The sequence below is a fragment of the Lactuca saligna genome, chromosome 1, assembly GCF_052625555.1.
Source record: "Lactuca saligna cultivar CGN05327 chromosome 1, ASM5262555v1, whole genome shotgun sequence".
In the NCBI taxonomy this organism is placed as follows: Eukaryota; Viridiplantae; Streptophyta; class Magnoliopsida; order Asterales; family Asteraceae; genus Lactuca; species Lactuca saligna.
The window spans coordinates 79437717-79453829 of record NC_136417.1 but is presented as its reverse complement, the minus strand read 5'-3'; the positions used below and the strand labels follow the sequence as shown (position 1 = coordinate 79453829).

Sequence of the window (16113 nt, the reverse complement as noted above, 5' to 3'; positions counted from 1 at the left end):
AGTAGAGTGCTAAATGGTCGTGTGACTTTTGAAGTCTACTCGATGAGTCGGAGGACCCCAACTTGACCGGTAGGAGCTGAGTGTGAAAACCCTAAATTTTAGGGTTTCGACCCTATTTAAAGAACGTTAATGCTTCATTTCTGCCTCCCTTATCACTTTATCATCTCTAGGGAGAAACCCTAGTGAGTTAACCCATATTTTGAGTTGTAAAGCCAAAAGTGTGCATTTCCTTAAAGAATCTTGAAGAGTGAAGAACTTGGAAGAGGAAGGAGCCAATAAATCCGACTTTCATACGGTTGTAGCATTTATTTGGAGGTAAAAAGTCCTTACCTTGACTTACAATTTCTTAGATCTTTTCGTACGTGAGTTATGGACATTTTGGTGCAAAAGTGAGGACCATTTTCAGGTTAAGCATGTCCAGAGGATGTGCTTGCAGATCTTGACTCTTCTAGACCCTTTTATACCTAATGTTTTAAGCTTTATGGAGCTTGATCCTTTTTCTTATCCTAAACCCATTCTTGAGTATAGTTTTGAGTGTTCTAGCCTTGTGAGGCCTTGCATGCACGTAAAGTTAGCAGCTTTACGTGGTAACTCCATGCTAGGTGGTTAGATCTGGAGTTTGGAGCATTGAAATTGACTGGCATGAGAAATAGCTAGAGAACTCGACGATTTTAGTCAACATGGAGTGTTGAACTGAGTGTTGACTTTTGTTGACTATTAGGGTTTGGGAAATTGTTGACTTTAGAGAGCATAGAGGGGTAAAATGGTATTTTTACCCTTTTAAGATTTGATAGAGGAACTAGCTTAACATCTCAGAGCAGTTACTACAAATTATTAATTAAAGATGATTGTGATACATGTTGGCGGAGTTTAGTCATACCGTTGTGTACGAGAGATTCTTGTTCAACCTACGAGGTGAGTCTTCTGATTATACTTACCTGAGTGGAAATACTGTGTGACAGGAGGGTCTTATTTGAGTTATTGACCGGAGGGTCCTATGTGCTTACACTAAGTTATGTGATATTATGCATTTTGTCTTTGTGATTAATGGTATACTATTATGTGCCTTACTGAGTTAGGGCTGTAGGATCCATACTAAGTTGTGAGACCGGAGGGTCTTCCCTGAGATATAGGACTGGAGGGTCCAACCCGTGCTATGAGACCATAGGGTCTTCACTTAGACACACCACCAAAGGGTCCAAACCGAGCCATGAGACAGGAGGGTCCTCACCGAGATGCATGATCGGAGGGTCCATGCCGAGCTACAGCCATGAGAGGCTTATTATATGTGTATGTGGTATTTTGGGGAACTCACTAAGCATTGTGCTTACCGTGTTGTGTGATATTTGTTTATGGCACTTCTCAGGATCGCGGGAAGGGGGCCGACTTTACTGCATGCACCAGTTAGAGATCATGATTTGAGGATTCTTGGATTTTATCAAACATTTGTTGACTTGTGTTTTGAAAACTTATACATTTTGTGTTTTTGGAAAATGTGATATCGAGTTTATGTGATTTTAAAAATGAAAATTTTATTTTAAAATTTATAGTGTTACATTTTTCATGAGTTTATTTGAATATTTGATCATTTGCAATGTAAATAATGTCAATTTTTCAGATTTAATAAAATCATCTAGTCCTTAGAGTACAATATTGTATTCACTATCACCTTTCCATATTTCTTTATGATTTCTATTTATGGTTCTATTAAGTATTTAGTGAATTGAGAGCATGGTAACATAAGGAAGTAATGAGTACCAACAGAGAAACATAATTTTATGGGATGTCATTGTTCATAAAGAATCAACTTGGAATCCACAATCAAAGAATAAAGATAGTTGTTAGTTAATAAAAGGAGACAAAATAAAAAAATAACTAAACTTATACTTACTCCTTTATCAGTTTGTGTAATGTGCTGGTGTCCAAAAAACAATGAAGAAACAAACGTAGGTGGTATTGAAAAACAAAAATCAAATGTTTAATTATTTGATAGCTTCTTCGAAACATAAAGATATTAAAAAAAAATAGTTCATAAACCTAATTAAGAGGGAAGCTAGGATTTAGATAGTACCTTGGACCCATTCCAGAAGCTGTGAAGGAAGACACAACGGTTTACGAAACCGTAGATTTTATTCTTCGGAAATCACATCAAATCACCACAAGTAGAAAGGAATTAGTGGCAGCCAAAAATTAGTGCATAAAAAGATTAGAAAAAAATATAAACTCACATCAAGCTGTACACTGCCAGTCCGAATACAATAACACTCAAACCCTTTTCGGTTTAGGAACTAGGTCCAAAAATCAACAATAAAGACAAAAAGAGGGTGAAAAGAGAATCGACAGTGGGATAACATACCTGAGGCCAATTTGTAACTGTTGAGAAACTTTATATTCGAATTTGATATCAAACTAAAATAAAAAAACAAAATATGTGTTAATAGATCCTCAAAACGAAACGAAATTGAACTAACCTTGCAAATAATTATTTTCACTTTGTCGTGTAAATTTGGAGTAATTCAAAAGATTAAATGAAATACATACCATCAAGTCTGAAGCACACGTTCACACTCTCTGCTTTCATTTTTAGATCAATATCTAAACCCATCTACCTTAAGCGAAGATTCCTTGCAAAACATCAAAAAGGTAATTTATATTTCTTTAGTATATCCTAATTACAACAATGTTGTGTCTTTCTGGTAATTATATTAATATACACACTATGATAAGATCAATGGTCAATTTGATACAACCTTTCATTTTGAAAATGTAGTAGTAGTAGATATGGATCCTCCACCCAAAGATAATTGAGCTTGACAAAATTCCCCTTGTGCTATTCCTTGGTGGATACATTAGCGGTATATGCCGGGAAATTTTGTTTATTAATGCAGAAAGGCTGAGGTTATTTTCAACCTATGTAACAAAAAGAAAAAGTGAAACAATGACTAATCTGATATGTTATTATAGAATGAAGAAGCATAAAAAATATACGAAGTCGGTGCGAAACATATATGACAAATCAAGGACTGCTACATCCCTACTTGGAGCAAGATTTACCACATCAGCTGGACATGTTGTTGTGTGCGTGTCTTGATAGGACTTAACTCTGTTGTATCAAATTCAGTGTCCTCCACTTTATTAATCAATGAAGACTTCAAAAGGTAACCAAAGTCAACAAGAATCACCTTGATATATATGTTTAGTGAATGAATCAGTTAAAACCCTAATTATACAGCATGTTCAGGAAACTTTGTCATTTATGCTATTATTAATACAGAGAATAAAACAACTAAAGTAAGAAATGAGTATGTTAGTACTATAATACTATGTAACTGATTTTCTACATACTTTGGTGTAGATATCAAAGAAACAACTTCCATATGACCAAAAACCAAATCGAAATATTTCTTTTGTGTAATAGGTGATTGGATGAAAGAGGTGGTGGAGGGTCCAAATTGACAACACGGAAGTGATGCGCTGCTACCTTATGTAGTTTACTCATTGCCTGCCTCTTCATATGGTGTCGGCCATGGTGGGGGTGGTGAGTGGTGATGTCGAACCCTAGTCGATGCTGGAGATGGGAGAAAATCATGTTCGTAGGTCTGTTGATTTACGGTGGGAGAGATACAGAAAATATGTGTTTCTTTCAAACATATACTTTTGTACTGAAAGGCGGTTCAAAGATATATGTTACCTATTACAGTTCTGGTGGTTGAAACGACTGTCATGATAAGGGGAAGGTGGAAGGAGTCAGTGGGCTGAACAGTGCCATAATTTCTTCTTCCATCTTAGGAAGCACATAACCAACGATCTTTGAGATGCAGTGACACCGGAGTAGGTGGAGGTCAAATGACGGGCGTTAATGGAGATTATCTAAATGTGGGGAAGTATTTGAGTCGGTGGTTAAAAAAAGGTTAGAGAAGCATCTGGACTTACTAGACTGAGTCGTTGATGGAGAAAAATGGAGGTGGAAGAATATAAGCAAGGGAAAGTGGCAAAATATAACCACCAAAACTTATGTGGTCAAAATTTAATAGGGAAAAAGTTTTGTGGTCAAATTCGAAAATCCAAAGAGTACTGTGCTTAAGGCTCCCCATAATTAATGTTATATATAATATAAACCAAAGGGCCTTTGGCCTACTGGTAAAGAGTGACTCTCTCAAATTAGAGGATATAGGTTCAAGTCTCAGCAGGAGACAAAGGTAGTGTTTAGGTTTAGATTAGGAGTAGGATAATTTTCCTTTTCACAAAAAAACTACTAATATAATATAGGAGAAATGATACTTTGGTTCAACGAAGTATTTTGAATTTGTCGAATCAGTCATATAACTTGTTCTCATGTTTTATGAGTGAATAAACTTTTAAGTTTCACTAACGAATTTGTCAAATCACCGGATGCCGGTTGTTTGATCGATTTTTAGAATGTTGATATACACCAACGAGCTTTTCGATTATATAACCTCGATTGCAAAAAACCATCGCACCTTTAGTTTTGTCAAACCAACACATAATGAAGTCTATGTTCTTGATTGATGCGATCCAGCCCATTCAGGAAGTCTAAACAACAGTAGCCCAAGAATGGAATCGACCCAAGAGAATTATCATAAGGCCCATTCAATTCCAATATTGAAGAATTGGTCAATCACTGACCACTGGCACCATTTCCCTTGTAAGTTTGCGTGCATTTCTCCATGATACAAGGAACTATCCATGTTCCTTGAATAACCGACACATTTCCGTATTCAGTAGAATTAGGATTCAAGTATTGTTGCATTAGCATTTATAGGATTTTAATTTCTTATTATGGATATTAAGATAATTTTCTCCAATACGTGCTTTTTACTCGTGCTTCTTGGGAGACTAACCATCTCAAACCAGGTTATATCATTTGGTGCTTTCATCGATGTTACTATGCCTCCCCGAAAAGTCTCCACTTTCAATGAACCACCACCACCTAGCGACATTCAAACTCTCATCTAGTTAACCACTAACCTCATCAGCCACATCACCACTCAATCCACCACCATGTCCCACCAAACGGAAGCCATTACCAAATGCACCACACTCCTCACCAAAATAGAAAACCAACCACACCCACAACCACCACCACCTCCACTACCATAGAACAATCACCGACCACCTAAGATCTCGCTTCCCCTATTTGACTGAACCAATGCATTAGATTGGCTCTTCCATGCTGATAAGTACTTCATATATTATTGCATTCCCGACACACAATGTGTTGCTCGCTATGCTCTACTTCACTTGCGACACACTCACGTGTCACACCCCCGAACCACACGGCGGAAACGTCCTTGTGACCCAATTGAATACCATCACAATGAGTATACATGAATCATAACATCATTTTTCACCATGCATTGAAATATTACAACCGATATTGTTTACATTTAGTACATTGTTCAAAACATTACATTCCCAAAACATAAACCGTTCGATACTAATTAAACAAACATTATGACATCACTAGATACATTTTTCTTCGATTTACCTGTTACCTGAGAATACAAGTATTTTGGAAAAACGTCAACATATGAAATGTTGGTGAGTTCATAAGTAAGGTTAGAAAAGAAATGATTTGTATAGTTTTGAAAACCACAGAAAATCCGATATTTTCTAAAAAAAAGTGTTGTATATAAAAAAAAGGTGTGAAGATCCGTAAGTATGCTTGTTGATTATTGTAAACGTGAATAATTGTTAGACTTTGTATACATCACATAGTTAGGAGTGTTGAATTCCCCAGGGAAAACCCGACATTTTCCCAATACATCAAGTTACGTGGCTTAGTTTGTGTTATTCCGATACAACGTTGTTTTCGATAATTCCAGGTGACACTGGATTAATTATGGGTTGTGAGTCGTTATACTCACGCATTAATGAAAATGACTAGTTTACAACTAACAAATGCAAATGATCCCTTAGGTGTCGTCCGTACTACTCACTTCATCCAACCACCCTAACTTCTCATAGCCCCACATCCGAGGAGAAAAGAGGGTACGAAGCCCCCGTTATTTCCATAAGTCGTTCAAGGCTATTGTGAATGCGAAAGGCACTTGGCCTGACTTGCATTTGACTTCTCGACTTTCCTGGCAGTACCAAAGTACCCTTGGGGCCCAAAACACAATAAAGCTATTGAAAGTCCTTTTACACGGAATTAGGTCATATAAGGCCCAATAACATGTAAGTGTGTTCCCTTCGGGCCTAAAGATCATGTCATTGGCCTAGATAGGCCCAACAAGCACGATTTGAAACTTTCGAGCCCAAAGATTGTGTATTGAATTCTCGTAAATTACCGCGTGTGTATTGTAGTACCATTGTTTATTGATATTTGATTCATTATTGTTTCGAGACCGAATCAATTCGTTTGGTAACGATATTGGTGTTGAAAGTGTAATTATTATTACGTTTCGCCGGTAGACGTAATACTCGTCTTTTGATTTTAAGGGGTCTGTTGTTTTAAGAATTAGAGTTTATCTTTTTAAGCCCCTTCTTGGATAAAATTTACACTTCTAACCCTTTGTGTATAAAAGAATTCCCATTTTAGTCCTTAAACTATTTTTCTTGACACTTTAGTATCAAAACTTATTGGAAAGACATTTTTACCACAAATTCACTTGATAAACAGCTTGAATCCTTCAAAAATGAAAATTTCTCGGTAGAAACCTCCATTTTCGCAACTTTTCCAAATTTGGCCCAAGATGGAAAATTTTTGCATCTTAGGTCCCTTTTTAATTTGAAAAGCATTTTTGGCCCTTGAAATAGTTTTGGTACACAAGTAATCCCTTGTTTTACACAAATGTGCAGTTTCAGCCCCTCCAAACAAAAAATCTCGCAATTTGAGGCTTCATTGGGCCGAAAAGCCCATTTTGGCCCATTATGTTTAAAATTCACATTTTTAAGCCTTCGAAAGTGTTGATATTCAGAAAATACATATTAGAAACTTTTTAGAATCATCTCAACCTTCGGAATTTATATTTTGTCATTTTGGGCCCCTTAGTTTTGTATTTTTGGCATTTTGAGCCCAAAATGGGTTTTAAGTCCAAAAATGTTCATATTAACCAACTAGGTTATTTTTCTAGACTTGATTAGTGTGAAATGGTATAATTTATACTTATTTCATTCTTCTTATTGTAGATCTAGATTTTTAAGTTCTTTTCACTAGTATAAACATCACAATCACATAAGATCATACATATAAGCATAAAAATCACACAAGGCATACATATACTCATAGATCTACACATTTACTTGTATTATCCCCCACAAAACTTATAAAAACCGAAAAAGAGGGGGTATGAAGCTCACCTTTGGGTTTGGTTTCGGTTTTTGGAAGAAAATGAGAAGAAATTCGGCCTTAGCAACCTTCCTTGGAAGATTTCGAACTTGGATGCTTCTTAGGTGCTAGATCATGAGTTTGAAATGGATTAAGAGGTGATTGCTGGATGAAATGAAGTAGCTAGCTTAAGGATCTAAGAGATTTCTTACCTTAGATGATGATTTTTGTGTAAAAATCCCCTTGAATCCTCCTTAGATCTCGAAATATGGATGAGATATGAGAGAGTTTCCTTGAGAGAAAGGAGAGTGAAATGTGTGTGTGTGTGTGTCCTTGGACTCAGTCGAGAGCAAGAGAGAGAGAGAGAGAGAGAGAGAGAGAGAGAGAGAGAAGAGAGAGAGAGAGAGAGAGAGAGAGAGAGAGAGAGAGAGAGAAAGAGTTAGCTAGTCATCGAAGTATGTGAGTGCATGGATGTTTGAGTCTCCTTGCATGGAAGTCCCTTGAACAATTGTGAGGTGACACTGACAAAGTCAACTCTCCTCTTCATTTGGGCTTGGGCCGAGAATGGGGAGGGTGAGAGAAGGTTTTTGGGCTTTTTTCCCTTAAGCCTATATTATAGCTAGGTTAGATGATTTTTGGGCCTAAAAAAATATAAATGTGATTTTTATGACCTATTAGGCTAGATTAGGTTAATTATGGTCAAAAATGGTTCATATAATTAATCTGTTACACTCAAGGCCTAATATGGCCGAAAATATTAAATTAAATGGAAGTGGGTCCAATTAGAGCCCATTTAAGAGTTCTAAGCCCAAGATAGCCAAATTGGAAGCTTATTGGTCCATTGGGCCCAATAAGGAAGTCCTAGTCCAAAACTGGACTTAAACAAGAACTTCTAGGGTTTCCAATTGCTTAATGATTATTTGAATTGCTTGCATGGGGCGTTTGATTGAAGTTCTGCTGTCATAGAGTATGCATCATACATGCTCTTATGTTTTTGATTCATAATTTGGTTTAAGTTTTGGTTACAAGGCACAAAAATTCCTAATTGTGACATCAAGTGGTACAAGCATTTGTCCAACAACCGTCTTCTTGGTACCTGGACTGATTTCAGTCAATCCTTGGAAATCCGTTTTGGACCCTCTACCTATAAAAACTATCAAGCCGCACTTTTTAAACCCCGCCAATCCACCACTGTATTTGTTTATCAATCAAAATTCGAAAAGATTAGCAACTTTGTTGAAGGTCTCTCCCCTGAAGCCATCGGCAATTGTTTCATTACTAGCTTGAAATCCAATATCTAATCTGAGATCACCCTTCACAACCCCACCACACTCCACCAAACTTACAGATTAGCTAAAATGTCACATCCCAAAACCAGAACGACTGAAACATTCTGGGGCGGAGGACGTGATGTATAGTATCACAAGAAAGCATAATATTAAACAAGCAACAACATCATCCATTTCATTAATAATATAATTTAATACAAGTGTGTTCTATGTATAGTTTATAAGACACCAAAAATGAATAATCAAAATAAAGGCGATTCTGAAAGTTCTATCTTCTCAAAACCTGGCATCGGTACCTATCTACTGATGACCTAAGAATATAAGTTATTGTGAAAGAGTTTATCAGCATTACAACTGGTGAGTTCCTAAGTATTTAGTGTCATTTGTTTGTATAAGTCTGAACGGAATGTTTGTAACAGTGTAATGGAAATGTTTGTACTTCCTTGAAAATCCTATATTTTCTACTCAAATGCAGTCTTCAACCAATAGCCGACTGTTCTAAATGTTGTTCTTATGTAAAAGTATGTGTCTTTCCCATTATAGCTATCATTATCAAAATATAGTTTACATTATCGTTTATGTGAGAAGATCACAAAGTAAATGCAATAAGGAAAATGATGTAGTAGTGTAGTATTGTATATAGTGACTACTGTTGTACTAATTACCTTAAATCAATTATTAATTAAGTTAAAATGTGATATGTTGTAACCATACTAATTGACTAGTGGAAACATGACGCTAAAATATGTCGAACAGTTATGACATTTGTCATCCGTAGATCTACAGGTCCCACCGTAGCTAGCATCAAGGTGTAGGATCGTCATTCTAGTGTAAATCTATACACAAATTCACCCTGTCCCTCTAGGAGACTCTGGTTACAAGACGAGCGATAGTAGTAATGTCGTGCCCCGAAGTAGTTTCTCACATTTATGTTATAGTGTTCTCGTGTATGTATAATATGTTCTCTCTGTATAGTGTAGTATGTTCTCTCTGTATAGTGTATAGTATTTTCTCTTAGTCTCTCATAATAGTATATTTGTATTGACTCATATATGCACTAAGTCATGTATGTTTCATCATACTGGAAGTAGTCAATAACAATCTCCTAAATTATACCTATTATAGCTTAATAGTAATGTTGTTTGAATGACTGAGTATGTTTATACACCTTTGCTACCCAAAGGTGTTGTAACGGAGGTAAAAGCTTTTATATCTATACATATATATACATAATATACAACTAATGGCCAAACGACACTCGGAAAAACAACAGGGTACTATAAGTCCACAACAAAACCAGGAACAGGAAATAAAGTGAGTTATCAATCCTAAGTCCTTCCAACCTGATTCATATAACTATATCTATATAGACATATTTTTAACAATATATAAGTTTTAAAAGAGTTTAAAGGAAAGGTTTAGCGTACAAAACAAGTTTGATAAAGAGTTTAGTATGTACAAGAGTTTGATAACATGTTTTGAAATAGATTTGTTTGATAAACATTTTGAAGTATACGAAATCCATATGTTTGATAGTTATTAATCACATGTGATTGATTCAATAACTATAAAGTTCAAGTTGTATCCCCCCTAAAAGCATTTTAAAATCATTTAAAAAGGTAGATTAAGGGTTATGAACTCACTTGCAGTGAGTGGTTTGGATGGAAGAGTGGTATAGAATGCTAGGTGTCAAGTGAGAACTTAAGCACACACACGGATCCTATTTAGCATATAATGACACATATATGTATATATATAATTAGTGCTTATACAACTAATCATGAAAGGAAAAGACCTTAGGACTTAGGAAACACCTATATTGAAGTGTTAGAAAGGCCAAAGGTTGCTTCAATGGGTGTATGGCCACAAAAGTATGTGTACGGCCATAAGGTGTACGATTTCTAGGGGGTATATCTAGTTAGTAACAAGCATTGGAAGTAGTACTTATGATATAGAAGCCTTTTGGGGTGTTTTAGGTCCGTGAAGTTAGTAGGTGTTCTTGGTGAAACTGAAGAACACTTGGAGATTTACCAAAATGAAGTGAGTTCATGGGGAAATCAATGATCGATAGAAGATAGTGAGACGAATCAACATTTCATGGAAAGAAACACTTACAATCTTGAATAACTCTATGAAAAATTAGATGATAGCTGATAGAAAATGAGTTCTTGGCTTAGGAGTGTGAAAAGGATTGAATGAAGGCTGAGTCCCACCTTTATAGCCCAGATTGTATGACCAGAGGGTGGTGTACTGTCGTACATCCTAGTGTACGACAGTACACTCCTCAAGTTGGAGTTTTTGGCCATTTTGTGAAGTGGTGAACTTGTGGAACTCATTTCTAAGCCCTAACTTTGAAGGTACAAGCTAAAAGATAGCTAACACGAGTCTGAACTTTATTGATTTGTATAACTGAACAAGATACAAATTTCGGGTTGTCACATAAACTCATCGAGGATAAACTCACCACCAACCGACCCTGTTACATACCCTCCCCATGCATCTACAGTCCCAACCAATCTACCACACCAACACCTACCAAAACAGCCACCACCGATCTTGTCCCTCAAAGCACCACCGCTAGTCTACTATCACTGCCTAAACATCGTAATCCCCTTCCATTCACTCTCCTATCACCTGATGCATTACATAAAAGAAGAGCTGAAGGTCTATGCTTCCACTGCCCGGAAAAATTTCACCCAAGATACGTGGCTACCCCGAAAAACTCCTTATGATTGCAGATAACGATGGTATCCATACCATCAAACCACATTATGATGCCAATCCCTTCATCTCCATCGACTCAAATCTTCCCAGGACCAGCCCTACTAATGCCCCAGACATCGACAACTTTAAACATCAGTGGTTACATCCATGGCCAGCCGGTAGCTACCTTTATAGATTATGGAAGCACTCCCAACATCATCCAACCTTGCATTGTTTCCCTCCTTAACACTACATCTACAACAAGCATCTCATTTACAGTCATGGTCGGCAATGGGCAATTTATTTATTGTAACAGCCTCCTTCCCATCACACCACTCGAGCTTAATAAAAATACTTTTCAAGTGCCCATTTTTGTGTTACCAGTAGCAGGAGTTGATGTTATCTTAGGTTTTGCATGGCTTTGTTTACTTGGACCAATCCTATTAGATTTTTCCATTCCCTAAATCTCATTCTCTTTTACTTGGTCACCTTGAATCCTAAAAGGAGAACCGTTGGCATCTTCAGCTTCACCCAGTTCCATCCATACACTGATTAGAAATAACTTTGTGGCCTCCCTACACACTATGGTTTACCACCATCAAACACCCGCCACTAACGCACAAAGCTACCAACCCCATCCAGACTCCCATATTGAAAACCTTCTCATAAAATACAAACCTCTATTGGACACACCTCATAACCTACCACCATCTCGCCAACATGATCATCACATCCCTCTTCTTCCCAATACTCAAGCCATCAATGTAAAACCATACCATTATCCATATTATCAAAAAGAGATTATGACCTATCTAATCACCGAAATGCACACCAATAGCATTATACAACCAATTCATATCCCATACTCTTCATTGGTACTATTAGTACAAAAGAAGGATGGCACTTGGTGCTTTTTTGTCGATTACCAGGCCCTCCATGCAATCACAGTTCGTGCCGGCTACCACCAAATACGGGTTTCACCGTTAACTGTTCTTCACAACATATGGACATTATGATTTCAAAGTAATGTCTTTTGGCCTTATCACTTCCCCTTTGACCTTCTAGGCACCCATTAACGATCTCTTCTGATTAGTGCTACACAAATTCGTTCTAGTTTTCTTCGATGACATTCTTGTCTACATCCCTACCATCAACAACCATTATAAACACTTAGAATTCTTTTTCACACAGTCGTGGACAAATATTATCATGCCAAGGCTTCAATGTGTCAATACACTACTACATCTCTTCCATTCCTAGGGTATATTATATCCGCTAAAGGTGTCGATGCGAACCCAGAGAAACTATCAGCGATACAAGCCTTGCCTACACCCACCTCCTTCACTACCTTGCGTGCCTTTGTGGGCCTTTCAGGATATTACCAACGGTTTGTTAAAGCCTATGTGCAGCTCGCTGTCCCATTAACGAAACTCCTCAAAAATCCCACCTTTTCCTAGAATGAGAATGCCACCATTTCCTTCAATTCCCTTAAAACGGCGATGACCCAACTACTTACACTCGGCCTTACTAACTTCTAAGAAGCCTTCAACATCACCACGGATGCCTATGGAGTTGTAATAGGCATGGTTCTATCCCAACATGATAACCCTATCACTTTTTTCAGCAACAAATTGTGTGACAGAATACAGGCAAACCCCACCGCTATAAGAAAATTATACGCCACCATTGAAGCCATAAAAAAGTAGCGATAATATCTCTTAGGTTCCAGCTTTCGTTTCTATACCGATCACCATAGCCTCAACCACGTCCTAACATAAACAATCCAAATAGCCGAACAACACAAATGGCTCACAGAATTATTGGGATACGATTTAAAGATACACTACAAGCCTGGTAAAGAAAAAATTTAGTTGATGCCCTGATTCGCACCGAACCAACACAACTCATGGCGCTCAATGGACCCGCAACCACTTGGTTGAATGACCTTTGTTACTATTACACTAACCACCTAGAGGGCAAGAGTTTGATTGCAAAATTGGATCATGATTGATCTTTACTCCCAGATTATACACCTCACAACGACTTGGTATATATCTATAACCGCCTCATTAATCCTAAGATTCCACATGTATGTTCTTTACTTTTGCAGGAATTTCACAACTCAACACTAGGAGGCCATGCTGGAATACAAGTTGCTGTTTGTCGCATATAATCTTCATTTTATTGGCCACAAACTCAAGCCAGAGGTTACCACATTCATTAACCAATGATCTAGTTGTCAAACCACCAAATGTGCCACCTACATGCCTTACAGCCTCCTCCAACCCCTTCCCATACCAACTAAACCTTGGAATGATCTTACAATGGACTTCATTACTCATCTCCCGCCCTCCAATGGCAAAATGACCATATGGGTCATTGTTGACCGACTCATAAAAGTCGCTCATTTCCTAGCCCTCCCAAACCACTTCACGGGTCACTCCTTAGCCACGATTAGGCACAAAGCTCCGTTATTTGAGTGCTTACCACCTTCAAACATATGACCAATCTCAGATCGTCAACCATTGCCTCGATTCGTACCTTCGAGCCTTCGTTCATGATGAACCCTGCTCCTGGCAGTGTTACTTATACTTAATAGAATTTTGGTACAACACCAGCTTCTGGTCATCTAACCACATAACTCCATTCAAAGTTGTATACGGACGTGAAGTGACTACCGTTCACGACTATACCATGGGCTCTAATACTACTACTTTTATTGATGCCTCTCTCTTGGAACACCAATGTCCTATTGAGCTTCTCAAAACAACCCTTTCACAAGCCTAAGAGCGGATGAGTAAATAGGCCAACAAGAAATGGATGGACAAACAATTTCAAGTGGTTGAACTAGTTTATCTCTATCTCCACAATTACCGATAACATTTAGTAGTAGCAAGAGAAACTCAAAAGCTCTCTAAAAGGTTTTCTGGCCCTACAAAATTATGGAATGAATCGGGTCAGTCGCCTACCGACGAGAACTACCAACCATGTCACGAGTCCACCTCGTCTTTCATGTATCTCTCATCAAACACATCCATGATCAACCAATGGCGATAAAATTTCCCAGTGAATGGCTATCCGATTTAACTTATGACACTCCAGTTCCATAGTGGGTCCTCCAACACCGCCAAATAGATCCATTTACCAACCAAGTGGTCACAAAATGGAAACACCAAGATCCATCTGAAGCAAACTGGGAAGATTCAGAAGAATTCAAACTCCGGTTTCCAGATTTCATTACCGGACTTGAGAAAAAGTCCAATTTCAAGGAAGGCAGTATTTATGTAATCCAGCCCACTTAGGAAATCCAACCAACAACAGCCTAAGAATAGAATCGACCCAATAGAAATATCAGAAGACCTAATCGATTCCAAGATTGAAGATCTGGTCAATTAGTGACCACTAGCGCCATGTCCCAGTTAAGTCTTCATGCATTTCACCATGATACAAAGAAATACCCACGTTCCCTGAATAACTTGCACATTTCCATATTTAGTAAAATTAGGAATGAAGTATTGTGGCGTTAGTATCTATAGGATTGTAATTTGTTATTAAGGATATTCAGAAACTAATTTCCTTTCAACGTCGAACTCATTCTTAAAACTAAGTTCCAAAACTAGACGAAGGTACTTTTGATTTTTTCAGGATCGATCATGGTAGAACTTCATTGGATTGCGTATCTTATTTGTAATTTTAGGATGCTCGACTTTTAATTTTTGTTGCAAATGGAGATATATGGCGTCACCAGAACAGGGGCAGAACCTTATTAGGGCCACGGGGCATGGCCTTTTGATTTTTCATGTGCTTAATATACATGAAATATTATATGGTGCTACTATATATACCGCCTCATTTACATAGATTGTCACATCATAGGACTCACAAGCACTATTACACTCACATGGGGAGGGGGTTACGATAAGCAGTTTCTAGGGTACATATAAAATTCTCAATATTATATGGATGTATTTTTGTTTCTGCATAACTTTTTAGCCCCTCTAGATTTATGATATTTTCATATTTACTATTCATCAAAATGATTTAATTAAGTAATTAACTTCAAAAAAAACCAGAAAATCAATCTTTTATCGGTATCTCGTTAGCCATTAGGATACTAAAAAAGAAAATAAATAAGTAATAACAAAAAGTCTAAAAATTGTTGAAATGACGAAACCAAACTTAGTAAAATTAGGATACAATTTGACTATGAAAATCAAAACCGATCAAAAACTTTTCTGACCGGTGAGTTTATTACCTCTCATCTTCATCGTTTACCCTTTAGAAATGTATGTGGCTGGTGAGTTTTCCTTCTATCTTCCCTGTTATAGAGAATATTTTCCCAGGAATTGGCCTTGTGCCTCTCACATATATTAATACCAAAAAAATACAAAAAGTGCTACAAATAAGAGTAATGGGCTAAATACAATACTGAGCTACCCAACCAAATACAAACTAAATATAAAATATATACATACATATGTACATCTAACAGCCCCCCGCAATCCAAACGAGAGGTCGTGAACGAACGTTCAAACTAAACTGATAATCAAGCAACAGAGTAAACGGTAGCCCTTGGTAAAGATATCAGAGTATTGGTATGAAAAGGGAACATGAAGAACATGAATCTAACCGAAGGCCATTTTATCCCGGACAAAATAGATGTCGATCTTGATGTGTTCGGTGCGTTGGTGTCGAGTAGGATTGGTGGACAGGTAAACGATAATAACATTGTCACAGTAAACAAGATTAGTAGTCGAAGGAGGGTAAAAGAGCTCCCGGAGTAAGTTACGAAGTGAACTAGTCTCGGCAACGATATTTGCAACACCATGA

General features: G+C 37.4%; 1 protein-coding gene across 1 annotated transcript in view; it reads right to left on the bottom strand.

Annotated features, from left to right (window-relative positions):
* Positions 1 to 13691, bottom strand: part of LOC145008980 (uncharacterized) — a 58895-nt gene extending 45204 nt beyond the window's left edge. The window contains exon 1 of the mRNA XM_078967629.1: positions 13386 to 13691. Within this exon, the coding sequence (XP_078823755.1) occupies positions 13386 to 13691 (306 nt within the window). The remainder of the gene's footprint in view (positions 1 to 13385) is intronic.
* Positions 13692 to 16113: the final 2422 nt, after the last annotated feature.